This window comes from Penicillium canescens (genome assembly GCF_028828765.1).
Source record: "Penicillium canescens strain IBT 15451 chromosome Unknown utg000007l_segment0_segment0, whole genome shotgun sequence".
Classification (NCBI taxonomy): domain Eukaryota; kingdom Fungi; phylum Ascomycota; class Eurotiomycetes; order Eurotiales; family Aspergillaceae; genus Penicillium; species Penicillium canescens.
In genome coordinates this window covers 1,859,683-1,884,201 of record NW_026703969.1, presented here as the reverse complement: position 1 = coordinate 1,884,201, position 24,519 = coordinate 1,859,683, and the positions used below count along the sequence as shown (strand labels likewise).

The following is a 24,519-nucleotide window of genomic DNA, read 5'->3' as shown; positions in this document are numbered from 1 at the left end:
GCCAGTTTCATCCCAATTATATAATTCATTGGCTTGGATCTTATTCTTTTTGAGAAAATCACCAAAAACCTCATACCAATGAATTAATTCACCGTGAGATTCAGCCTCGATTCTCGCTTTTTCTATAGGTTTTTGGGTTCGGAGGGTAATATGGGGTGGTAAACGTTGGATAAATTGATATCCGTACATTTTACTAATCCGTCGGTCGGAACCGCAGTATTGTAAAATGCGATTTGCAGCATCCTCAATATCAAAAGCATTAGGTGGTGTATAGACCGAATTAAGGAGCTCGATCCAATGAATCAAAGACTTCTCTTGCGACTCATTTAATGCTTTATTGGTAGCTGCACGCCCTTTTTTACTCGGTCGGCCCTCATTTCGGTTTCGCAGCTTCCACTTTGACACGTTAAAATGGGAGGCTGCAGACTTGATACTCTTAAATTGACCAGAATTATAGGCTTCAAGGGCATTTGAGAGCAAGATCTCTTCTTTTTCGGTAGAAAACGGCATTGTTTTGGTGGAGAGAATTGGGTTTGAAATTGAATAGTTGAATTTTTTGTGTTTAGGCATTGGTTTGTGTTTAGGCATTGGCTCACTGACAGGAGGGGACCGACTGTCGGTGAGTGCTTAGTCACAATTACTAGATTGATCAAGATTCATCCCTAAGCTATTGACCACATCGAGAAATACACTTAGATACACACATTCTTCGCCAGGGCATCGCAAATAGTTGACTAATCTGACCCAAGCCCCCATAAGATATTGTGTATATGTAGGCAGTAAATCCCCCATCCCAAATAAAAATGTACAGAAAGCCAAGGGAAGAAGGCCCTTGCCCGGAGTGCATTTGGGATCGACTCATGCGCCGGATACGCCGGGATTAATGTGTATTTTAGAAGATTGGAATTCCCTAGTAACGGATCGTTGCGGTGTGAAGCTCTGTAGACCAACACGTGCACCGGTCGCTTGGGTCGAGATCTGGAACGTTGTGGAGTGCTCCCGAGAGAGTCTCCCGTAATGCAAGTGGAGAAAAGTGAGATCCGATCCTTGGTCGTAGAGACCATCTCTGAGCCATGAGTGGTCTATCTCAGTTACAGTTGTTAGAAGCCCTGTACAATATAGAATTTCACTACGTAATGGTTCTATTCTCCACCCGTTTTCTTCAAAGAGATTATGCACAGGCAGTGTTTCAAAAGGAAGTCGATAATTGTATCATAATTCATGTGACTATAGAATTCCTATACGATCGAGCTTAACTTTCCTTTTAATGAAATTGCGATAAGACGAAATGCGAACAGTTTCTCACACTTGAATGTTATTTGGGTGCCAAAGAGAAACCATTGAACATCAACGGTAAAGATAACGGTATACTACTTCGTACGGGGGTAGTCCGGTGAGGCAGCAATCAGTCCAAGCTTTTGAGTTTTAGTTTTTCTAGACGTTTTTTTTTTGTTCGTTTTTCTCTGTTCTCCAATTTCCCCGTACACTAACTTATAGTATGCATAATTCAAGCTCTCACCTTGAAAATCCGAAACATTCCGAGTCTTGTTGTGGGTCTGTCAGTGGTGGTTCCCGTGACTTATTTCTTTTGGCATGATCAAGGGATTACCTAAAAATATATGTATGCTATCGCTAGGCCTATGGAGGTAGGTGCTACGAAAATCCTAGGGTACCCAGTAACCTCTTTTTTTTTTTTTTTTTTTTTTTTCTCTATTTGCCGATTCGCCAATATCTTCAGTCTCGTGCTACCGAGGCGTGGTTAGGAATGAACCAACCATCTGGTGCTGACAAAACGAGATTTTGAAAAAAATGTAAACTCCCCACGTGGCAGACAATGCCCTCTACACACTTCTTGCCGAGAGAAAACAAGGTGTGGAATTTCTACTGTTGCAAATCCGAGTTGGGCTTTACTTACAGTTCATCGCTCAGGTCTCTCCAGGCTCTCTGGGGCTCAGCCGGGGAATCGAACACGAGATGGCGGTGTAGAAATCCAACCTCTCAATAGGCAAACGACTATGAATTTTGCTCGAGAGATGAACGTTGTGGTCTAGAACAATCACAACAATACTTCATATCATTAACCTCCGCTCAAACCGGTCGACTTTTGCTCGCCAGGTTACCGACGAAAACAGTCCGCGAGGGACCTGGGCTCCGCCGCAGTCAACCGACGCCAATACCTGTCAATCTCAGCGATGTGTCGATATCTCCCTCCGCCCGTCCAAATTCGGCCACCAGCTTTGTGACAAGTACGGTAGTAATCTCCGCAACGGCATCACATCTGCTTTGAGAGCTGTCTAGCTGCACCCGTGGGTGTTCCAGAATACCTGTTATGGGTGGACAATATTAACGGTCATTTGGAGGGCCAGCCTCGCGCCTTCAAGTTCGACGAAGCGCGCCGAACGGTTCCAGAAGGTGGCCGATGACGAAAAACGTAGAAACTCAAGCGGAATCTCGCTGATGATCTGGCTGGCTGAAGGCTCTCGGAGGGTCGCTGAATAGCGAACTCCACCAGCCGGAGCACCTCTTCCTCCTCGAGAGGACGCAATCCAATTAACTCTAGTCGACGAGCCACCGCCGCGTTCTCCTTCTCGACCAGCACCCCCACGGCCTTGAGCGCGCCGAGGTCATTGGCGGTTCCCGGCAGGACTCGAAAAAAACTCTTCCCTTCACAACATCATTCTCTGCGGTCTTGAATGCAATCTTCCTCATGCGCTCCCCCTTTTGAACTTTGCCAAATGCTCGCTCCACATTGCTCATGGGATGAGAGAACAATCGGCACAGCAAGCAGAATCCCACCCGCATTCACGTGGAGACGTGGTTCTACGGGAGAACTCAGACACACTTCTATCAGTGATTGATACGTGTTTCGCAATACGGCCCTCGCGATGTGACTCTACACACTCCGGGTGCAACGATTGCACGTGAAGTCGTGCGATCCCTGCTCTTGGCTGATGCGGTCAGTTCACGGGAGCAGGGATATCCATGCCTCTATACTATCTTCATTGTCTTCCGGAACCAGCGAACGCTGAATATCGATTATCTCCAGCTGGTAACCGACCGCGGGATACGACTGGGCAGGTTCGGACAACACCAGCTGGAGCATCATTTCAATGGCCATGCATGAGCAATTTGCCCTGGGAAGATGAGGTTCGATTTCCCGGTGTGTTCGCGCACCAAAGACAGCTCGCGGATGCGGATGATGTGTCCCCACGTTGGCGTCAGAGGCGAGAAGGCCGAAGTCCGTCGGCCCAGCAGATCATGCGGAGGCAATTCAATTAACATGCTGCTTTCACGACTTGTGGTTAGTGCACTTATTTCTGCATACCAGTACGCATATGTTCGAAAGCTGGACATATTTGTCATTCAAATCTAAAGTATACCTCTACATCTTCCCTTTCCAATGGGCTTCTTATTCAACGGCAAAAATGGAAGTCAGCAACTGATGATATTGCTGATTTAACAGAGGATCAGTTAGTTGATGCCCTAAGGGCTCTCGAAGAGCATCGTAAGATTGAGGACCCACTCGTCCGTCGACTTTTGCACGACCTGGAGAGTATTGCGACTCGTGTTCCAGGTTCCTTCGCTCAAAAACTAAAACTCCGAGCTGAAATTCGGGGCCTCGTCATCCGTTATGGAATGCCCGCCTTTTGGATCACCATCAACCCTTCGGATTTGCGAAATCCTCTTGTTTTGATTTTGGCTGGAGTGCAATTTTCTGGTGACGTCTTTGCTGCCGCAAACTCGGCGATCCGTGAAGCCACAGCTACATCGAACCCCGTCGCCGTCGCCGAGTTCTTTCATCACGTTTGCAAAGCCATCTTTGACGGCCTTCTTGCGAGCAATACGGGATATGTTGGGATCCTTGGGGACGTATCCAATCATTACGGTGTCGTAGAGACGAATGGCCGTGGTATGCTTCATTTGCATGCTCTGGTTTGGGTCAGGGGCAATCTTGGCTTCAGAACGCTGCGTAAACGCGTACTGGAAGATACAACCTTCGCCGCTAGCATGATCAGCTACTTGGAAAAGATCATCGTCCAAGGCGTAGATGAGAACGTCCCACTTGATCCCGAAGTCAATCTCCCTCCTATGCCACCGTCAGCCCGCGATGTGCAATCCGACAGTGACTTCCACCTTAGACTGTCCTATGACAGCAACATGGTGGCTCGGCGAAAGCAGGTGCATTCAAAGCACCACTTCGCTACCTGTTTCAAGTATCGTGCTAATAATCCTAGCAAGGGTTCTTGTCGTTTTAGTATGCCTAGAGACCTCGTGCCGTTCCCGAGAGTAGATCAACTTGGTGTGATTCACCTCGCCCGAAACCACGCTTGGATTAATGCTTGGAATCCAGCCATGGCCAGCTGTCTCCGTTCAAATCATGACATATCATGGATTCCAACGGTAGCCAAATCCCTGTCACTGATCTATTACATTACCAATTATGCTGCCAAGGACGATGTTTCTCCATGGCAGATGGTCGCAAAAGCTGCCTTACTCAAGCAGTCGCTTGAAAAAGCAAAGTTAGCGGATCATCCAACAGAAGCAGACCTGCGCCTACGCGAAAAGGGTATGAATAACTTTACCCTCCGATGCTTTAATTCTCTTGCACATGACCGCGAAGTCAGTGGCGTTCAGGTTGCTAGTACTCTGCTTCATCTGCCAAGCTACTACACTGTCAATTACAACTTTGTCAGCGTCAATCTTTGGTGGCTAAGGCAATATGTACGTGCTATGACTCATCCACAACAACCGCAGACACAAAGTGCATCTGGTCCTTTCGGAGAGGAAGCGTGCACGAAAGTGGGCGACACTGCACCTGTGAGCTTATTCGATAATTATAAATGGCGAGGTAGTCATCTGGCCTGTCTCACGTTTTTTGAATATTGCATGCTGGTGCGAATGAGAGATAAACAAAGTGCAACCACCACCGACTTTGATTTCGACTCTGTTCATCCGAGATACACCACACACAAGCAGCGTCTCGCTCAAAAACCTGCTCACGTGGCTACTGTCACATTCAAGGGACTACTAACTCAATTCCAGACAGCCGAAGATTCCATTTCTGGAGGACATCCCGCAACGGAAGCTATTCTGAATGATGTCGCTGAGATCCTATTGGGCCTGTTTGTTCCGTGGCTCGATCTATCAGCCATCCTGGGCCAGTTTTCGACTCAAGAAAATATATACTCTACTGTGTGGGCCATTATGGAACCAACCCTCGCTCCGCATAATCGAGAATTCGCTGCGAACATTGAGCTTCTTCGCAAGTCCAAAGAAGACTGCCAAGCAGATGCCAAGTTACGTACATCGACTCGTCTAGACGACGATTTTTTTGACCGGCATATCGCTGATCTCGAGCAAGGAAGTTTCGATTCTGAGAGTGATGACCATGGTGAGGACTTCCAGGCTCAGAGCGAGGACTTTACAGCGGAGACTCTGATCGCCGCCTACCACACCGTCAGACAAGCCTGGAGCCGAGAGTTGACTATCACAGCACACCGAATCCCTGCATTACTCCAGGGAACAGTACAAGGCCGAAATATGCCACACATCAACCCGCGCCAACTTGCCTTTTCCACCGCCTCTATCAATGATACCTTGGGTGTCAGATTTCTTGCCCCTTCCGTGCTACAAAACTGGGAACGCCGTCTTAAATGCCTCGCAAGCACAAAAGAAGTTGCTTCCACTGCTGAAGAACTGAACTCGTCCTTCCAGCTGGATGATTTCGATCAAGATATTGAACAGGGCCTCCTGAAACCTATGCTAGTAGACTCGGACGTAGTCCACTCTCTGCAGGATCGTCGATCTCAACTCGGTGACAATCCGACAGCCGTCTCTCTAGCATCACTAGTTGGCCAAGATATTCCGCTAAATAAGAAGCAAAAATTTATCGTCATAAAGATATTATCCGAAGCTTTGGCTTGGGCGGATCATCCATATGACTCTTCTCGACGGAAGCAACTCCTCCTCTGCATCACCGGAGAAGGTGGCACAGGGAAATCCCAAATTCCCAAGGCAATTCTCGCCGCTATGGACTTCCTCGAACGCAAAGATGAGATTATGCTGATGGCCCCCACCGGTGCTGCTGCGGACACTATCGGCGGGAACACGTATCATACATCCTTGGGCATCTCCATCAATCGCCTGCGAAAGGGCGCAATGGCCTCCCGAGTCAGAAGGCTTTGGACACACAAGACCATCATGTTCATCGACGAAATGAGCATGTTGGACCTCACCATGCTCAGTGTTATTAACACCCATTGCATGATTGCTCGATCTCTGGACAGGTCCTCCCCTGACCTTTTTGGGGGACTTCCCGTGGTCATTCTCATGGGAGACTTCCTCCAATTTCCCCCGGTGCGAGGCCCCGCTCTGTGGAAGGAACCAAGAGACGGCAACGATGAAGATGTGAACGGCCAAATGATCTGGCATCGATTCAAACAGGTCATCATCTTGGATGAGCAGATGAGACAATCAGATGATCCTTCATTCTATGATCTTCTCACGCGAGCGCGGCGAGCAACTCTGACACAACGCGATGTAGATCGGCTGAATACTAAAGTCATTAGTTCACTTCTAGAACCTCGGATGGAATGTGCCACCGCCATAGCCAAGCTCAACTCAGTTCGACATCAGATAAATCGTGTCCAAATAGAGCATTTTGCAATATCCAGATCACAGTCCATTTGCATCTTTCCCGCCGAGCACAGCCGTATCAAAACCACAAACCCAACTAAAACGAGGCTACGGGCCGAAGACCTGCTCCAGCAACCTGACCAAGGGACCAAGATCCCTTTTCCTGGTCTCTTTCTCTATACCAGGGACATGCCGGCCGTGATCCTGACTAATATTTGTTCCCGTATTGGCCAAGTGAATGGGGCGATCGGAACTATGGCCGGTGTAGTTCTAGATCCAACAGGCAAGTCGTCTTTCTTCCGAAAATATTTAGCACTGACCTAATTTTCCTATTCAGCCCAATTATTTGAAATCGACAACCTGTACGTTTTTTCCACCAAACCGCCTACATGTCTTTTTTTGAAATTGGACCGACCGCAATCCGCTGAATTCGACAACCTTGAGTTTTCGGTAATGCCTGTTTTCTCATTAGAGCGCTCCATCTCCTTGAAAGGCTTCTCTATACGGAGGAAGCAGGTCCCAATGTGCCCAGCTTTCTGTCTAACCGACTACAAAGTCCAAGGTTCAACCCTCACGGAAGCCATTCTTGACCTTAAGAATGATCCTACTAGACGAGGTTGGGATGCTCACAGGAAATTCTGTTCTACCTATGTCCAATTGTCTAGACTTCGATCGTTTAAAGGACTTCATCTCCTCCAGAAGATTTCCATGGAAGACGTACAATTTGGACCTGACCCACGATTGCTGTCGGAAATCAAACGACTCCAGCTTCTCCAGGAAGAAACAATCGCCGCCTGGAATAAAGATCCTGCATTAATTCAATTGTCGATCAACTTCAACACGTGTTGATGCCTGTTACATTCGCAGATGAATTCAAAGCGAACTAAACGTGTAGCCATTTTATGGGACCGGAGATCGACATCCTTTCTTTTAAAATGTTATTTTATGTCGCTTGACATCCTGAGTTACGGAGGAATTCTGCCCTATATATATGTACGACTGACAAGGTTTCAACAAGCTCTGACCTTTTCCATTTCGGACCATATAAACCTTGTGGCTGTATCCAATAAGGTTACCTTTCGGGTGCCAACCTTCGTTCCTTTTTTCCTTGTCGTTTCAGGGCATCGGCGTGCGGAGCTTGTGGAGCGCGCGTCACCAGTACTACCCTGCGCGAGCTGCCCGCAAAGTTTGACTTGCGTTCGTACTGGAAAATCTTGCCAATTCTCGCCGTTCAATTCGTCGATTTCGGCCGCCAAGACGCGTTCTTGTTGGCTCCTGGCCACTATCTACTTCTCCATCCGTCTTAGCCATTCCAGCCATTAGGGTTCTAGGGCTTCATTCTGCACTTCTCTGTACGTTCCCATCCATGACTGGCTTGTCCTCGGTTACATAGTTCTCTCATTGGACTAAAATACTGCTATTTACTTTCACGCTTTGCCTCGGTGATTTGTGGAGTCCTCATTGGGCTTAGCCTTCGCTTCTCCGCGCTTTTATCCGCGCTTTTATGCCTCTTGTGCTTCGTCTAGTCTACTATCCACGTTTGCATTCAGTGCTTGGCTCTTTTCTATTTTATAGCTTATTCCCACGCCTTGCTTCATTAACCTGCGACAGCACACTCCGAGCACTGCCAGAACATCGGTTGTAGTTACGTAGCTTTATAGTTTCACTCATTCCATTGTTTACGCTACTATGGTTCAAACACTTCCAATCTGCTTCGGCTGCTGTCTTCCGTAACTTTAATCACGCTATGACCGTGCTGCCATAGCTCCTTTCCTTCCCACTGGGCCCGATATCTTCGACTATTACCACCTAGAAAAATTTCCTGGGTTATCTTTTTGTGGGATTTTGTTCCTATATATCCTTCTGCTAAGTACTGCTTTTGTTCTGTGCAAAGTGGCCCCTTCACGTAATATATCGTCTATTAACGATTCTCAGTCTGCTACCCGGGCTTAACCAGCTTCACTTATAGTGACCAGGTTCTCCAACTACACGTAGCATGTTAGCTCGTCGATCTTGTCGTGACTGTGGTCGCCAGGTTCGTTTATCTACAATTATCGAACCACCGCGGTGCCCTGCCTGTCGATTAGCGTCTTTACCACCTCTAGTTGAAACCTGTCCCTGCTTAGGTTGCAGTGTTCCGATTCCTGCAAATTCGCACGATCTTCGCTGTGCGCTTTGTCAAACTCAGCTATCTTCCCAGCCTCTTCTTCTCAATGTTCATTCTTGTTATGACTGTGGAACCTCTTTCCCAGCTCGGACTGGGGTGATTCGTTGTTTCGATTGCCGGTCTAGAAGATCAACCGTTGTGCAAGCACCAGTTGATTATGGCCGCTTACGTACAGCTACATTTAACCCCTTCGTTAACTCCTTTCAGTGTCCTCGCAATACTGGAGAATCCGTACTTGAAAGTTGGCTCTCCGACCGTCATTCGATCTTCTAAACGCTGATCGTTATATAGCCCCTGCTCAGTTAGACCCAAGAACTGAGGAGAGAACGCAAGGAGTTCAACTTCCTACGGGTCCTATGCAACAGTCGCTCCTCTCACAGCCATCTCTACCTGCTATAGAGAAAAGACGGTATTCGACTTTATTGCGCCCCGCGGTCAAAAAGCAAAGAACGCTGGACATACGGACGTTCCAGGACAGTTTGAATCGAGCGCTGGATTTCCTGCGCGACGAGCTGGAGACTCGGGCCGTGGCTTCTGACGCATTTCCCGCAGAGATATCTAGCTCACATATACGAGCGTCCGTAGCTAGATACGAGGATATTATTTCTGAAGCTAGCAAGAGATGTGTCTGTTCCTCATGCGGAAAACTTGTGCCCGGCTCTAATGTTTATCGGATGGAAAACGAGGATCCTTTACTTCTGCCATTGAAGGGAACTCTTGATACCTGCGGCCGTCATAATAACATTTGGGATCTCTGTTCGTTATGTCATGCTTCACTTATTCGACACATGATCCCAAAGTTTTCGGCCAAGAATATGGTGAATGTGACTCTATGCCAAGGCTATCCGTCTGCTCTAGAAGGCCTCACTCTGACGGAAGAATGCCTTATTGCAAAGTGCCATCCTCTTGGTGTTGTTCTGAAACTGCGACCGGGAGGCCGTCACTCTTCTGTTAACTATCACGCTCTACGGGATCATTTTATTGTTATTCCGCAAGACCCGGGACCTCTGCTGGACATCCTGCCAAGCCCGGAGTTAACGCTACATAGCTTGATCAAGGTGTTCTGGTTGGGTGCTCGACCCCCAAAGATTCAGACCTCAGTCCATTCCTTCTCGTTCGGAAGGCGAAAGTTCTGGCCGCCTTGCAATACCTTGTTCAATATAACGCCCTCTACCACGGCCTCATCATTAACCAGCCTATGATCGACGACTGGAGCGATGACTTCATCCCACCACAGCTGCGGGATAGCATTATCTGTCTCGACGAACTAGATCACCATGAGCGCGAAGGGTACACGGTAGCCCTGCAGACGGGAAACTACGAGAACGACCTTCAGGCGGCCCAAGATAGCGCGTGTGATGTGAACCACGGCGAGCCTTTTATCACTGGCTCTGTCTCCACAGACATTAATGGAGAACGTCAAGACCCTAACCTTCGGGTGCTGGACGCGTTGTTCAGCGTTATCACAAACAGACCGCTGACATTAAGTGAGGTCACTTTGGCGAAAAAACCAATTGGAAAGATACCTGTTATCTCTTACACAATCCATGGACAGGCCACCCTGGTGGATCACTGGTCAGATCCCTATTATTTTACCGCCGCTTTCCCAACCTTGTTCCCCACCAGGATCGGCGGTCATCTCGACGAGCGAGCTATCCCTGTGTCTCTTGGAGCGTTTGCCGAGTGGGCTTTGAGCCACCATAGTAGAAGGTGCCTTCCCTCTATAAATGATAGTACGACTTTACTAATACATGTAGATTCGCTCGCCATAAAACCTTCATGTACTTGTTATATGATGTGATCCAACTTCGGAAGTCGTCGATAGGCAACGCGTTCCTCATCAAACGCCAGAATTGGCACTCTGTAACCAAGGATATCGGCTCTCTGACAGTGACCCAACTCCAAAAAGCAGCAGAGACTGTCGCAATCGGCCATAAAATTGAAGAACCGATCATCCGACAACTGCTACGAAATATCGTGGCGATCGGCATGTAGGTCCCAGGATCCTTTGCTCAGAAACTCAGATTGCGCTCTGAAATTCGAGGGCTAATTACCCGCTATGGCATGCCCGCTTTTTGGATCACTATTAACCCCTCCGACCTACGAAACCCCCTCGTCCTGATCCTGACCGGTATAGAGTACTCTGGGGATAACCTCGCCACAACCAATGCCGCTATACGTGAAGCAGCTGCTACTTCTAATCCTGCAGCAGTTGCAGAGTTCTTCCATCACGTCTGCAGAGCTGTTTTAGAAGGTCTTTTTGCTACCAATACGGGCCAGATCGGTATCCTTGGTGAACTCTCGAATCATTTTGCGGTTGTCGAGACAAACGGCCGAGGTATGCTACATGTCCACGGATTAGCGTGGGCGGGAGGGAACTTAGCTTTCACAACTTTGCGTGATCGGCTCCTGCACGATACCAACTTCGCAACTCGTATGATTCGCTACCTAGAATCAATCATTATGCAAGGCATTGATGAGAGTATTTTACATGACCCTGAAGTGAACATTCCCAGCACGCCGCCGTCGGCCAAAGCTTTTGAATCCGATGACGACTTTCATCTTCGACTATCGTATGACAGCAATTGTGTCGCTCGTAAAACGCAGGTTCATTCAAAACACCATCTCGCCACATGCTTCAAATACTGCCAAAGGGGACCCAGAAAGAATACTTGTCGCTTTGGCATGCCTCGAGATCTGGTTCCTGTCTCTAAGATCGATGAGTGTGGACTGATTCACCTCGCTCGGAACCATGCCTGGATAAACCCATGGAATCCCGCTATTGCTAGTTGTGTCCGTTCTAATCACGACATCTCTTGGATTCCAACAGTCTCAAAGACTTTGTCACTGATCTATTACATCACCAACTACGCCACGAAAGATGACGTCTCTCCATGGCAGATAGTGGCTAAGGCGGCCTTGTTGAAGCAGTCTATTGAGAAGGCAAAGGTTGCTGAGCCACCAACAGCGACAGACCTCCGACTTCGAGAAAAGGGTGTCAATAATTTTGCACTCCGCTGCTTTAATGCGCTCTCTCATGACCGAGAAATCAGTGGTGTGCAGGTTGCCAGCGTCTTACTTCAACTGCCAACCTATTACACGATCAACTACAACTTCATCCGAATCAACCTCTGGTGGCTAAGGCGCTATATCCGGGCGATTATTCTGCCAGATCCCCATCAAAGCAGTCCATCTTCTGATCCTGTCGCAGAAGAACCTTGCACCTACGAAACTGGCGACACCGCCCCCGTAAGCATCTTTGACAATTATAAATGGCGTGGGCCGCTCTTGGCTTCTCTCGCATTATTCGAATACTGCATGCTTATCAAGATAAAGCATGTAGGCGCTGCTATTTCTGACGACGTGGACTTCGACCCAAAGCACCCGAGATATGCCACGCACGTACAGCGCCTAGCGCGTACTCCATCCCAACTGGCCACCGTGACTTTTAGTGGACAGCTAACCGAATTCCAGGCTGCAGAAGACGCGGTCGCAGGAGGTCATCCAAAAACAACTGCTATAATGAACGACGTGTCAGAGATATTATTGGGGCTCTTTGTTCCATGGGATCAATTGAGTAACCTCTTCCGGCGGTATGCGACAAGGATGGACGCTTATGTTACAATATGGGCGGCTGTTGAACCATCCCTCGCATTTCACAACAGAGCTTTTGCAAGAAATATCGAATTACTGCGAAAGTCCAAGGAAGACTGCCAGGCTGATGCAAATATGTGGAAGTCTGCAAACGGCGCTGCTGACTCGCTTCATGATGCTAAAGAGGATGGGCCTGCAAATTTTGATTCTGACAGCGAAGAGACCGAAGAATTGTTCCACATACAGGATGAGAATTTCAATGCGGAGACATTAATCGCTGCCTACCACTCCATCGCCAAAGCGTGGTATCAAGAGACGTTAATCACTGGCCGGCGGATCCCTCCCTTGTTCCGCGCAATAGAACGAACGCGAAGCTTGTCACTACAGACGCTCCAGCCGCTCGATATTTTCAACACTCCTGCATATGAATCTTCTGGGTTGAGGTTCCTCCCACTATATACTTTGCAAAGGTGGGAGTTTGAACTTAGATGTCGCGTCAATCCTAGCCCTGAAGAGAGCACGGATGATAATGCTAGGACTTTTGGCTTTGCATTTGACGACTTTGATATCCACATTGAAGATGGCATCCTCCATCCTTTGCTAGCTAACGCAGACACTATCCCTGCTACGGATGATCTCCAATCTCGAGTAGGCCAGAATCCTACTGGTTCCTCTCTTGCGTCCCTGATCAACCAAGAGATCCCCCTAAATCGGAAACAACGGATGGCAGTGGAGAGGGTGCTGTGTGAAGCTTTAGCCTGGGTGGACCACCCTTATGATTCGTCGCTGCGCAAGCAAACTCTCCTCTATATTGGAGGAGAAGGCGGCACGGGTAAGAGCCAGATTGTCAAGGCAATTGTCGCTGGGATGAACCTTATCGGACGAAAAGACGAAGTGGTCCTTATGGCGCCGACGGGTGCGGCCGCTGATAACATCGGCGGTAATACGTACCATACATCTTTGGGGATTTCTATCGACCGTTCGCGTGAAACCGGAATGAGATCCAGAGTGAGACGGCTTTGGTCTCGGAAGACTATCATGATTGTGGACGAAGTCAGCATGATGGATCTACGCATGATCAGCGTGATTGATAATCAATGCAAGATCGTCAAATCCCTTGACAGATCCTCCCCTGATCTTTTCGGTGGCCTTCCTGTTGTCATCTTTATTGGTGACTTTTTCCAGTTTCCACCTGTTCTGGGCCCGGCACTGTGGAGGGAACCAAGAAGAGGTATAAATGAGGATGAAAACGGTCGGCTACTATGGCATCAGTTCAAAGAGGTAATCATTCTGGATGAGCAAATGAGGCAGGAAGGAGAAGATATTGTATTCCGCGATCTGGTATCACGAGCTAGGACAGGGGGTTTAACGGAAACCGATCGATCGTTTCTTAACAGCAAAACCGTCACGTCCCTAGTCAGCCCTCAACTTGAAAATGTCACCACCGTAGTTAAGTTGAACTCTCTGCGGCATCAGGTGAACCGCGTTCGATTAACAGAGTTTGCCCGGACCCGATGCCAGAACATCTATATCTTCCCGGCGCTTCATAAGCGTACCAAGTCCACTGGCCCAACGAACCTACGACTCCATGCAGACGACTTGCTCCAGCAACCGGACCAAGGCACCAAGATCCCTTTCCCAGGCCTCTTCCTATACACCCAGAACATGCCAGCCGTCATACTGACCAATATCTGTACCCCTCTGGGCCTAGTTAATGGGGCATCAGGGGCTGCAATAGGCATCGTGGTCGATCCCACAGGTGGGTTCATCTTTCCTTATAAACAATGAGGTACATAACCACCTCACACCTCACCACTAGCTGAATTCTTTCAAGTCGACGACCTCTATATCATGTGCACTAAACCACCGTCTTGCGTTATATTTAAACCGAACAGATCGAAGGCAACCGTATTTCAAGACCTTGAACCTTCAGCAATGCCAATATTTTCATTAGAACGATCTATCACCATAAAAAGCCATTCAGTCAGAAGGAAGCAGGTTCCTATGTGCCCAGCCTTCTGCCTCACCGACTACAAAGTGCAAGGCTCGACACTTTCAGCTGCGATCCTCGACCTCAAAGATGACCCCACCATGCGGGGACAAGATCATCACCGAAAATATTGCTCGATGTATGTACAGCTATCCCGCCTTCGATCCTCTGATGGACTTCATCTCCTGCAGAAACTCGATATGCATGACCTCCGATTCGGACCCGATCCTCGGCTACTAACTGAAATGGAAAGACTTCAAGAACGCGAAAAAGAGACAATTACTGCTTGGCAGGAAACTGCTAACATATAACGGTATTCTCCATCAATAGAATTTCATATATTCTGCGATGACTGGCTTCCTTGCTTTAACTTCATTAGATTTTTGCCTGCAAATTCTGATCACTCGCATACTTCGGAAAACTGCATGACCCAGGGTAGTCTTTAGAGTTATGTACGGGCTTGGATAGAATTTCAAACTTTATGGCTTAAATCGCTCCTATCGGATTCAGGTTGTTGTTTTCCGCAACTGTAACCAAGCTATACGACCTGTCTAGCCATAGCTGTCACTAATCCCGCTATACCCGACGTCGTTTATTATTACCTCTTGAAGGAGAAAAGCTAGCTTCGTATCACATACATTAACAGTCCATATGTGCTAGCTTCCCTAACAATCTTCTCTTGTAGGGGTAAGATTAGTAATTCCTCTAGTAATGATCCCTCGTATATATAATATTTAAATACTTCTTGAAGTCCTTGTGCGCGTGTGATTTGTTGTAGTGGTTAAATTAATTAACACAACACCGTCGACATCATGACTCCCTTCCACTTACGCGTCTTAAACCCATTTCAGTCGAGTAAAGTTTACTACTTGTGCATTACTACCCAAATAAGGCTAACTTAAAGCTTACACAGTCACTAAATATGTCAGTACTACCTTTCTCGCCTTGCCACTCATACTATGACAACGGCCCTGCGCTTCTTCTTCACATACTTTTCTTGTCTAGTATATATAATCCGAGAAGATAATACTAAAATACTATAGTCCTGCCACTTCTCCAGAAGCTTGTATTAAATTGATGTCCTACGTCGTGCTCTCGACACGTATAGTTCCTCTATCCATGAACGTCTTGTATTGAACCTCCGCATTGCCCACAAATCTTTAGTTCTCGCTGACACCGTCTGCGTTTAATTCATCGTCCTCATGCCATCTCAGATTAACTCCCCAGCTATTCTCCACTTAAGAGACTTCATAGACAGCGTGGGACCTGACCCGTCTCGACCAGAGCAGGGGCTTGCTCTACAAATTGAGGTGTCTTTACATCTTCCGTTTCAAACGAATCTCTACTCGGACGATGTTGAATTGAACGAGCTTCCGGCTACTATACATTTCTTCGCCTCGTCGAGTAACCCTCAATCCTACGAACCCAACAAATTCATCTATGCTTGGGGCTCATTCTTAGCTTATGTCAACCCAGATGGGGCTCTACATCTGATTTTACACGCCCATGAAGTTGACTGGTAAGATACAAATCATAGAGCCACGCTTATTTCCTCACCGCTGAAGACTTCCTTAGCCACCCGGGCGATCACTCCGAATCTCATACGTACAATATGCACTGCCCAGAGGCTGCTCTCCCTACAGTTAGTTTACTGGGAATAGTCCGAAGTGGAGGGGGACAGTTAAACAACGGATCTACTCTGTTGCATTACGACCTCGAGACTAATGTCTACGACCTCTCCAACAAGGCGACTGTGACATTTACAGTTTCCGTTTACTTCAGGAACGGAAACCGTTGGGCAAAATTTCCTGTTCTTTCCAGGCAATCCCGCATATTTATCACGGGGAGAATTTTCGGTATCACTACCAACACGCCTCAGCTCGCAATTGGTGTGGATGACGTTTATTTTATTCCCAATCTCAGCTCCATTATGACAGCTCCAGCAACTCCTACCTCGTCGGTGGGAAAGCAGAAACAAGCAGATAGATGGAACAGACGTGCCAACCCAACAACTCCCATAAAGAGACCTCGGACGCTGACATCCAGCTCTGATTCTCAACCACAAGACGACGATATGCAGACCAGTGTCTCTAGTGAGGCTCTCATTCAAATAGAGTCTGAACTTTATGATGAATCCATCGAGAAGGATACAACTGCTGACCAACTGACTCGCCTGGAAGACGGTTCGGCGGCTGACACAATCCTCCCGGGCCGTCGACCCAAGAGAAGTCGTAAATTCTCAAAATTGGATTCACCTTTATGATCTTATGTCGTGTCAACTGCCAGACTGTCTATGGTCGGTTTTTATCTTGTATTTTACGTTGTTTCCATTGTAGCCGCAGTCAAAATATCCAGTGATAATCATAACTTATCTTCTTTCATTTTGAGTTTAGGGATATATTTTTCTCCATCCACACTTGTCCAATCATTACACCTAATGCCGCACGATAAATTGGCTGGTCCTAGCGTACTTACGTGTGTACCTTTTCGGTACCTTATCACAACTAAACGTTCAACTTCCACGTCATCACGCAACTACGCTTCACTTTTTATTTCTTTTTCGTTTCAGGGCCACAGCGTGCGACAGCGCGCGTCACCAGTACAATACGGTCTAACAGGGATTGCTAGGGAATGGCTAAAATTAGACTAGCGTGTTTCAAGCCAGGGTTCGTGAATGGAAGCCGAAGAGTGTAGAGGTAAATCTGATTTTGAATACTACTGTACACCCATGGGGCTGGCGACGACTCTCACCTCCCCGTGGTGCCGGCTGGGAACCTGTGAATGCCTTGCCTGGGATGTATTCGCAGAGCTAAGAAGAGTCACCACTGGCCAGCACTGTCCGCTGGCTAGGGCTACGGCGGGAGCGAGAGCTCAGGGGTCAGGGGCCCTGACCCCACGCACAGGCGACAAGGGAACACTTTGAAAACCACCCGACACACGACTGCGAAACCGATCCTACAATCAGTGGACACTAGGGTCGTAGGATAGGACACCCTTGGGGTGCTCTCGGGCTGCTCTGTTGAAAGGAGGGTATTATCGCTGGGTCTGAGGATACACAAACGACAGAGTCAAAAGCAAAACCACGAACGACACGGCACGACCCAGCATGCTTAAATCCACACAGAGAACGACGAGGTACTTCGGCTAGTAGGAGGTACAACACTGTGTTGCTTGGCTGTTCTGGGTACAGAGAGGATGCAACTGGACAAACTCATGCGAGACACGATCGGCCTTGTCAGAGAGATCTTACAAGGTAGCGCGAAATGGATTTGACAATCCGTGGGGCGCAGCATATAATGGAAGCGACGGAAGACTGGGTGGGCGGACTGCAGATACGACACTTTCTATATGGCTCGAGAGGACGGACGCGCGTGTCGGTCTACTGAGAGAATAGGATTTTGAAGATGGCTATCGAGGATGGAGTCTTCAAGGCCGCTATGGAAGTAGGCTTAAGGTGCAAACTGGTATTGACTTGCGGAACTGGCTGTGCCCCGTGAAGGATGCGGATGAGGATCGAAGGGGATGCAAGGTAGAGGGTCTATGTAGGTAGACATGCTGCCACCTCTACAATGTAACGTAATTCACTACCGAGCGGCCACCACCACCGAGTGGCCATCTCCAAAACACATAGTAAACGCGATTGATTACAACATGATATTTCAACCAACGGTAGTCTATATGGTGTTTTTCTAATAGCTTAATGCTTTTTGGTTGACATCCAGCTTCTCTAGGGAGTTTGGAAAATATTTGTGACTTCGTGATTGCGTTATATATATTTCTGGCTTTGAGCAACGTAATTTTCAATACCATGATATTGTAGCATTTTGGTGTTCTTAAAATTCATATATAGGATTAAAAATCCTTATCAACAGCTATATAACGAGAGTGAAATCACACAATAACGCGGTTGTTGAAATATATGGTTGTAAAATATTGCATTTACTATGTGTTTTGGGGATCGCTCGGTAATGAATTACGTTATAGCTTTTCTTAATATTGATTATTCATCCGGAAGACGCTGTCCTCATCTACGTATACGTGAGACCCTCACAATCGTTCCTGGGCTCTCTACCTTGGATCCTGGAGCCACACCTGTCCGTTCACGGGGCCTTATCGTTCTTTGGGAACTGTGGTTACGCTTCCGAATGCACATGGGTCGTGCGGTGGAACTCTACAGGGGCAAGATGATCCAAGAACCACTACAGTATGAATTCCGTAAACTACTAAGAGGTGGGCGAGGGCTAAAGCAGAGAAACTCCCTCTAACGTGGTACAGTACAGTCGGATGGATGGATGGATGATTTCATTTACGCTGACCCCTCGCTAAGTTGATTTCCCAACTATACCAAAATACGAATCCGTACCCAGCCTAGTGGGTTATGGTTTAGAATCCAACTTAGCGAGGGGTCAGCGTAAATGAAATCATCCATCCATCCATCCGGCTGTAGATCATTGATTCTTCAACATAACAACTAGAATATGAGGACCTGTGAGAATGACGCCGAAAATGTCCACTCCGGTTAGAATCAAATGAAGTAGATTTAAAGGATTTTGAACCTCATCTAATCGACGAATTCCCACCATAAGCTCACTTAGGGGAGACTGGACTTGGTGTTGGACCAGTTATTCACTAATTAAATAACTTTCTTGACTCTGTCGTGAAGGAAGATGAAATAATTTCTAGGCTTACATTGTGGATCGTTTCAGGGTTTATACGCCATTACCTTTTACAATATTTCTTCAATCGAAGCCTGTGTTCTTTTTCGCTTGCTTAGAATCAAGCGCAGTTGACAAAGAAGCCGAGAAGAGTACATTAAAAGGATGGAACTGAGGATCTCGCCCTTGGCTGTTAAAATCTATTTTGTCCCACGCAATCCGAATGTTATGCTGTTCCTGTCGCGCGATGATTTCCTTCAGTGAGACGTGCCACTAGATGCTGCGGACTTTTCTTTGTATCTCCTTCCTCCTTGCGTGGCAGGAGTTGCTCCGTGTGGTATGACCATCTTTGCACACTGTGCAACGGGGTGTGAAGCCCGTCACTCCCTTCTGCTTGCGCTGTATCGTCTCATGTTGAACATCAGGATTTCCGAGCCACGTCAAGCCACAGCCATGCGCCACAGCAATCGAGGCGCTCACCTATCGCTTTTCCGACAGTGGCTCTGTCTGGAGGATCAAAAACTTCTGAGCCCACAGGGCTTCTTCGCTCGGTCGCTTAAAACAGTAGAGCCCGACCGCTTTCGAGACGATGCATCGGGGATCCTCTGTTGGAGGAGTTGCGCAGTATCATCGTGGCCATTTTCTAACGCAGCCTTGAAAAGGTTGCCGGAGGGGCCGCCTTGGATATTGGCGTTAGCTCCCTTGTCTAGCAGTAGTTGCGCAATTTCTTCGTGGCCGCGTGCAGAGGCACCCTGGAGGGCGTTATCGTAGAAGCCGCCCTGAGCGTTGACATCGGCTCCCTTATCTAGCAGTAGTCGCACAATCTCTTGTTGACCTCGGTATGACGCAGCGGATAGAGCATTACCATGGTGGCCCCCCTGAGCATTCACATCGGCTCCTTTATCTAGCAGCAGTTGCACAATGTCTTCGTGGCCTTCAGATGACGCAGCGTATAGAGCATTATCGTACTTGCCGCACTGAGCGTTGACGTCGGCTTCCTTGTCTAGCAGCAGTCGCACAATCTCTTTATAGCCTGTATATGACGCAGCCTGGAGAGGATTGTACCTGCCGCCCTGAGCGTCAACATCGGCCCCTTTGTCTAGCAGCAGTCGCACAATCTCTAGGTGTCCTTTCCATGACGCAGCGGATAGACCACTACCATAGTGCCCCCCTGAGCATTCACATCGGCTTCCTTATCTAGCAGGAGTCGTACAATCTCTTGTTGACCTCGGTATGACGCAGCGGATAGAGCATTACCATGGTGGCCCCCCTGAGCATTCACATCGGCTCCTTTATCTAGCAGCAGTTGCACAATCTCTTGTTGACCATAGTATGACGCAGCGGATAGAGCATTACCAAAGTGGCCGCCCTGAGCATTCACATCGGCTCCTTTGTCTAGCAGCAGTTGCACAATCTCTTTGTAGCTTTGGCATGACGCAGCCTGGAGAGAGTTCATACAAAAGCCGCCCTGCGCGTGAACATCGGCTCCATTATCTAGTAGTAGTTGTACGGTTGTTTGGTTGCCTCCCTGTAAAGCAGCTTGGAAAGCGGTACCGTGCCAGCCGCTCTGAGCGTTGATGTCGGCTCCCTTATCTAGTAGCAGTCGCACAATCTCTGAGTGGCCTTGGCCTGACGCAGCGGATAGAGCATTACCATAGTGCCCCCCTGAGCATTCACATCGGCTCCCTTATCTAGTAGCAGTCGCACAATCTCTGAGTGGCTTCGGTATGACGCAGCGGATAGAGCATTACCATAGATGCTGCTCTGGGCGTTAACGTCAGCTCCTTTGTCTAGCAGCAGCTGTATAATCTCTTCGTGACCGTTATCTGAGGCACCATAGAGAGCTTTACCGCCGTAGTCGCCTAGAGAGTTAATGTCGGCTCCTTTCTCTAGTAGTAGTCGCACAATTTCTTGGTGGCCTTGGCAGGACGCAGCGGATAGAGCATTGCCATGTCTACCGCCCTGAGAGTTAACGTCAGCTCCTTTGTCTAGCAGCAGTTGCACAATCTCCTCGTGACCGCTATCTGCGGCAGTACAAAGAGCGCTGCCATAGGAGGTACTCCAAGCATTAATATTGGCTCCGTTACCTAGGAGGTATTGCACAATCCTGTTGTAACCGAATAGCGAGGCACCCTGGAGAGCGTTATCGTAGTAGCCGCCCTGAGCGTTGACATCGGCTCCCTTATCTAGCAGTAGTCGCACAATCTCTTCGTGGCCGTTTACAGAGGCACCCTGGAGAGCGTTACCGTAGTAGCCGCCCTGAGTATTGACATCCGCTCCCTTGTCTAGCAGCAGTCGCACAATCTCTTTATAGCCTTTGTATGACGCAGCCTGGAGAGGGTTGTCGTATTCACCACCTTGGGCGTTGACGTCAGCTCCCTTGTGGAGAATTTCCATCAGGGTCACTCTCAGTCCGCCCAGGCAAGCATAGTAGAGTCTGGATCCTCGCGGAGCGCCGGGTCTATCCTTATCTGGCATGTCAGCCTGGTATAGCCGACACCATCGCTGGAAGGTCGTCTCGTCTTGAAGGAATTTGGCTGTTCGTGCAACAATTTTATCTGATATCTCAGAAGAAGCAGCATGGTCCATCCAGACCTCAGCGGCATATCGTGCCATCGGATATTCCCGCCTAATCTCGCTGTTGTTGCCTTTGATGTCTGTAAGGTAAGTCAAACATGTCATCGTGATGACTATGCTGACCCTTGAGCGGTCAAACTTGTCTTGGCATGCAAGAAACTCCCTGACTGAGAAGTGGGCAAGGTGGAGCTCCTTTCTCGTCTTGCGGCGGTATTCTTTGACATGAACGATTGAAACCAAGCTAGGACAGTGCTGCAGAACTTCGGCGTCGCCAAATACTCTCCCTTCTGTGTCAAAACGTGGCAGGTCCTCCCCAACCTCAGTAGCAATTATCTCCACTGCCTCCGGTAGCGTCAAAGGCCGCTTAGTATAGACGAGAAATTGTAAGAGACGTATGGCATTACTCTTGAGATCTTCTGGTATGTTCTCCAACATCCGGTCGTACGTCTCATACAGGCCTCGAGGTAACTGCTCGAGAGCGGTTTTGATGGCCTTGGGACTTGGGCATCTGGCAAGGCTGTCTAATTGACATGCTGCCCATCTGAACCTTGTTGGATGTTAGGTAGGGCTTTGCACTATATCCGACTCGGGACAAACTTACATCCCCTCGGCCTCGTCTCCGACTTTGTTGCGAAGATGTTGGACGAGATCCTTAGATAGTTTCTTCTTTATAAACTGGGGGTCCTGTTCAAGCCTTGCTATGATATAGGAGCATATGTCGGCGTTGACAGCTTTCTTGTCGAGCTCCAAGCAGCTATGTTCGCCAATCAAGGGGGGAATATCATGGAGAAATTCAGATTCTGGCCGCCCAGTGCAAAGCAGCTGGACGTGGCCAAACTCTGGTCTAGACACTACATCCTTAACCCACAAGAAGAGTTCACTTCTCGTTGTCGATTCGTCCAAAGCGTCTATAACGATAGAGGTCTTTTTCTGGCCTGTAAGTATCTTGCATATAACTTCCCAGAGGGCCTTCGTTGTAGGTTGGTCCCGACCATCCTGGTGCGCTTGGAATAAACTATTAAGGTGTACTGTAGATTCAACCCGCCCCTGGTAAAGTTGAAAAGCAAATGACCGTAGCATGCTATCAACGGTCTGCTTTTTTGTGTCGTTAAAGTGAAAGAAGAAGCTGAGGATAACTTGGTCGTCCCCCTTCGCGAGATAATCTAGAACTGTCGCGCTGAGAACAGTCTTACCACATCCCGCGAGCCCACGTAGCCATAAGTGTCGACGTGACCCGGAATTCCATGCCTGAAAAACTGGACTTTCTAGAAGCCACGTGCCTGTTCCCTCATGGCGGAGCTTTCTCGCGTGGTTGGCGTTTGTAGACGGATCCGGGGGAGAGAGCCAGCTGTGTATCTTATCAGCTCGAAAGTCAGATTTGATGGAATCAGTTATAGTGTTCGTTGTAAGAGTATTTTGTTGTATCTCATCTACTTTCTGTTCAACTAACTATAGTTAGCGAATGCTTAATACTAGTACTGACTGACTTCACTCATTTGCCTTTTAGAGCCTATGGCCACTAGACGGTAGGAAGTACTAACCAGACTGGAGAATGTCGAGTACTTTCTTTGCCTCTTGGACCTCCGCAGCTGGCACATAGGTGAGGAACTCCCTAGCATAGGCAGCGGCGGTGGCAGCAGCGTAGCGTTGCCAGCGATCATTCTTGTGAGAATCGGCGTAGTCGCAGATACCTCGTATGATAAGACAAGGGAAGTGGTTCATTAGGCCGGCGGCTTCCATCTCAAAACAGATACAATCCTCCCCGATATCGGCGACAATTCGGTCGCGGGTAGCGGCGTCTTTAATAAGTGTGTTACCGGATGCGATAGTGCCGTAGTGGATCTCGGGATCGATAGTGTCTCGCGGATCGCGTTGAACTTCTTCGGCTACGTCACAGCCGCTACAGTCTAGACCGGAGACGTGTTCGTATGACGCCTTAAAGAGGCGGTCGTTTCCGACTCCCTGGTGAATGTAGCCAGGGTTTTGCTTAGATCTCTTGGCCATCTTCGGAGTGTTCTCCAGCATCTTTTGTAGGAGATCAGGAACTCTAGACTCGTCTAGCTCGTGATAGGCCTGAATACTAGAAAGGGCCTTGAGGAGAACGGTAGGGGGGTTCCTAGGAAGCCTTTTCTTTCAAGATTGTTACCGGACTTCGCCTTAACCAAGTCATACTGGCACACTCCGCCCGTGGCTCCATCAGGCTGGCTCACGACAACATCGCCGAGACGGATGTCGCGGTTCTCGGCTGGCCGAGCGATACCGCCTCCGATTCCAACCAGAAGACCGATTCGGATGGAAGGCAGGGAGGCAAGAAGGCTCGAGGCGGTGGTAGCGGCCGAGGTGGTTCCGTAAACGCCGGCTGCAAGAGAGGCAATGACAATATTGTGCTCTCCCATCCGGCCCCAAGTGTAGACGTTCTTGTCGTTTGGATGTCTCGCAAAACCAGTTGGTTCTACGTGTTTCTCTTCGAGCATGGCAACTGCAGCGGCTCGTTCGATGAACAGGGCAGCGATCCAACCAACGGTGTAGGAGTCGGGGCTGTTAAGTTCCCTGTGACACGTCATGATGTGAAGTGAACAGCACAGAGACGATTAACTTGAGGGAAATGCGATCAAGGCCCGCGGGCGCAAAGAATACGTTTTTGGGTGCAGTCTGCTGACTACCAACGAGAAAGCCTAATGCTGGGACGTGATATTAGAGGCGCAGGCTTCATAGCATATTTTGGTTCTTTTCATCGGGCACGGATGATTCAGCCTCGGCAAGGATCATGTCGCAGCTGTATGATTGGGGGAGGATTATGCCAAGACAACCGCCTGTTAAAAATAGGGCAAACGTGGAAGCACGAGGACGAACTAGGGGCCAACCCCTAAACGGTAACGGATTCTCGGCCGTCAAATCTT

The 24,519-nt window shown here is 48.5% G+C and overlaps 2 protein-coding genes across 2 annotated transcripts; one reads left to right on the top strand and one right to left on the bottom strand.

Moving 5' to 3' along the window:
- Positions 1-16,317: 16,317 nt before the first annotated feature.
- On the top strand, positions 16,318-16,650 carry N7446_010857 (uncharacterized protein; the record flags this gene model as incomplete). The annotated part of the gene is made up of 1 exon (XM_058519600.1): positions 16,318-16,650. The coding sequence occupies one exon, from the start codon at positions 16,318-16,320 to the stop codon at positions 16,648-16,650; it is 333 nt and encodes a 110-aa protein (XP_058368438.1).
- A 2,907-nt stretch (positions 16,651-19,557) lies between these two features.
- On the bottom strand, positions 19,558-24,183 carry N7446_010856 (Pfs NACHT and Ankyrin domain protein; the record flags this gene model as incomplete). Its single annotated transcript, XM_058519599.1, has 6 exons — positions 19,558-20,213; positions 20,300-20,630; positions 20,696-22,166; positions 22,221-23,064; positions 23,161-23,744; positions 23,792-24,183. The coding sequence occupies 6 exons, from the start codon at positions 24,181-24,183 to the stop codon at positions 19,558-19,560; spliced, it is 4,278 nt and encodes a 1,425-aa protein (XP_058368437.1).
- Positions 24,184-24,519: the final 336 nt, after the last annotated feature.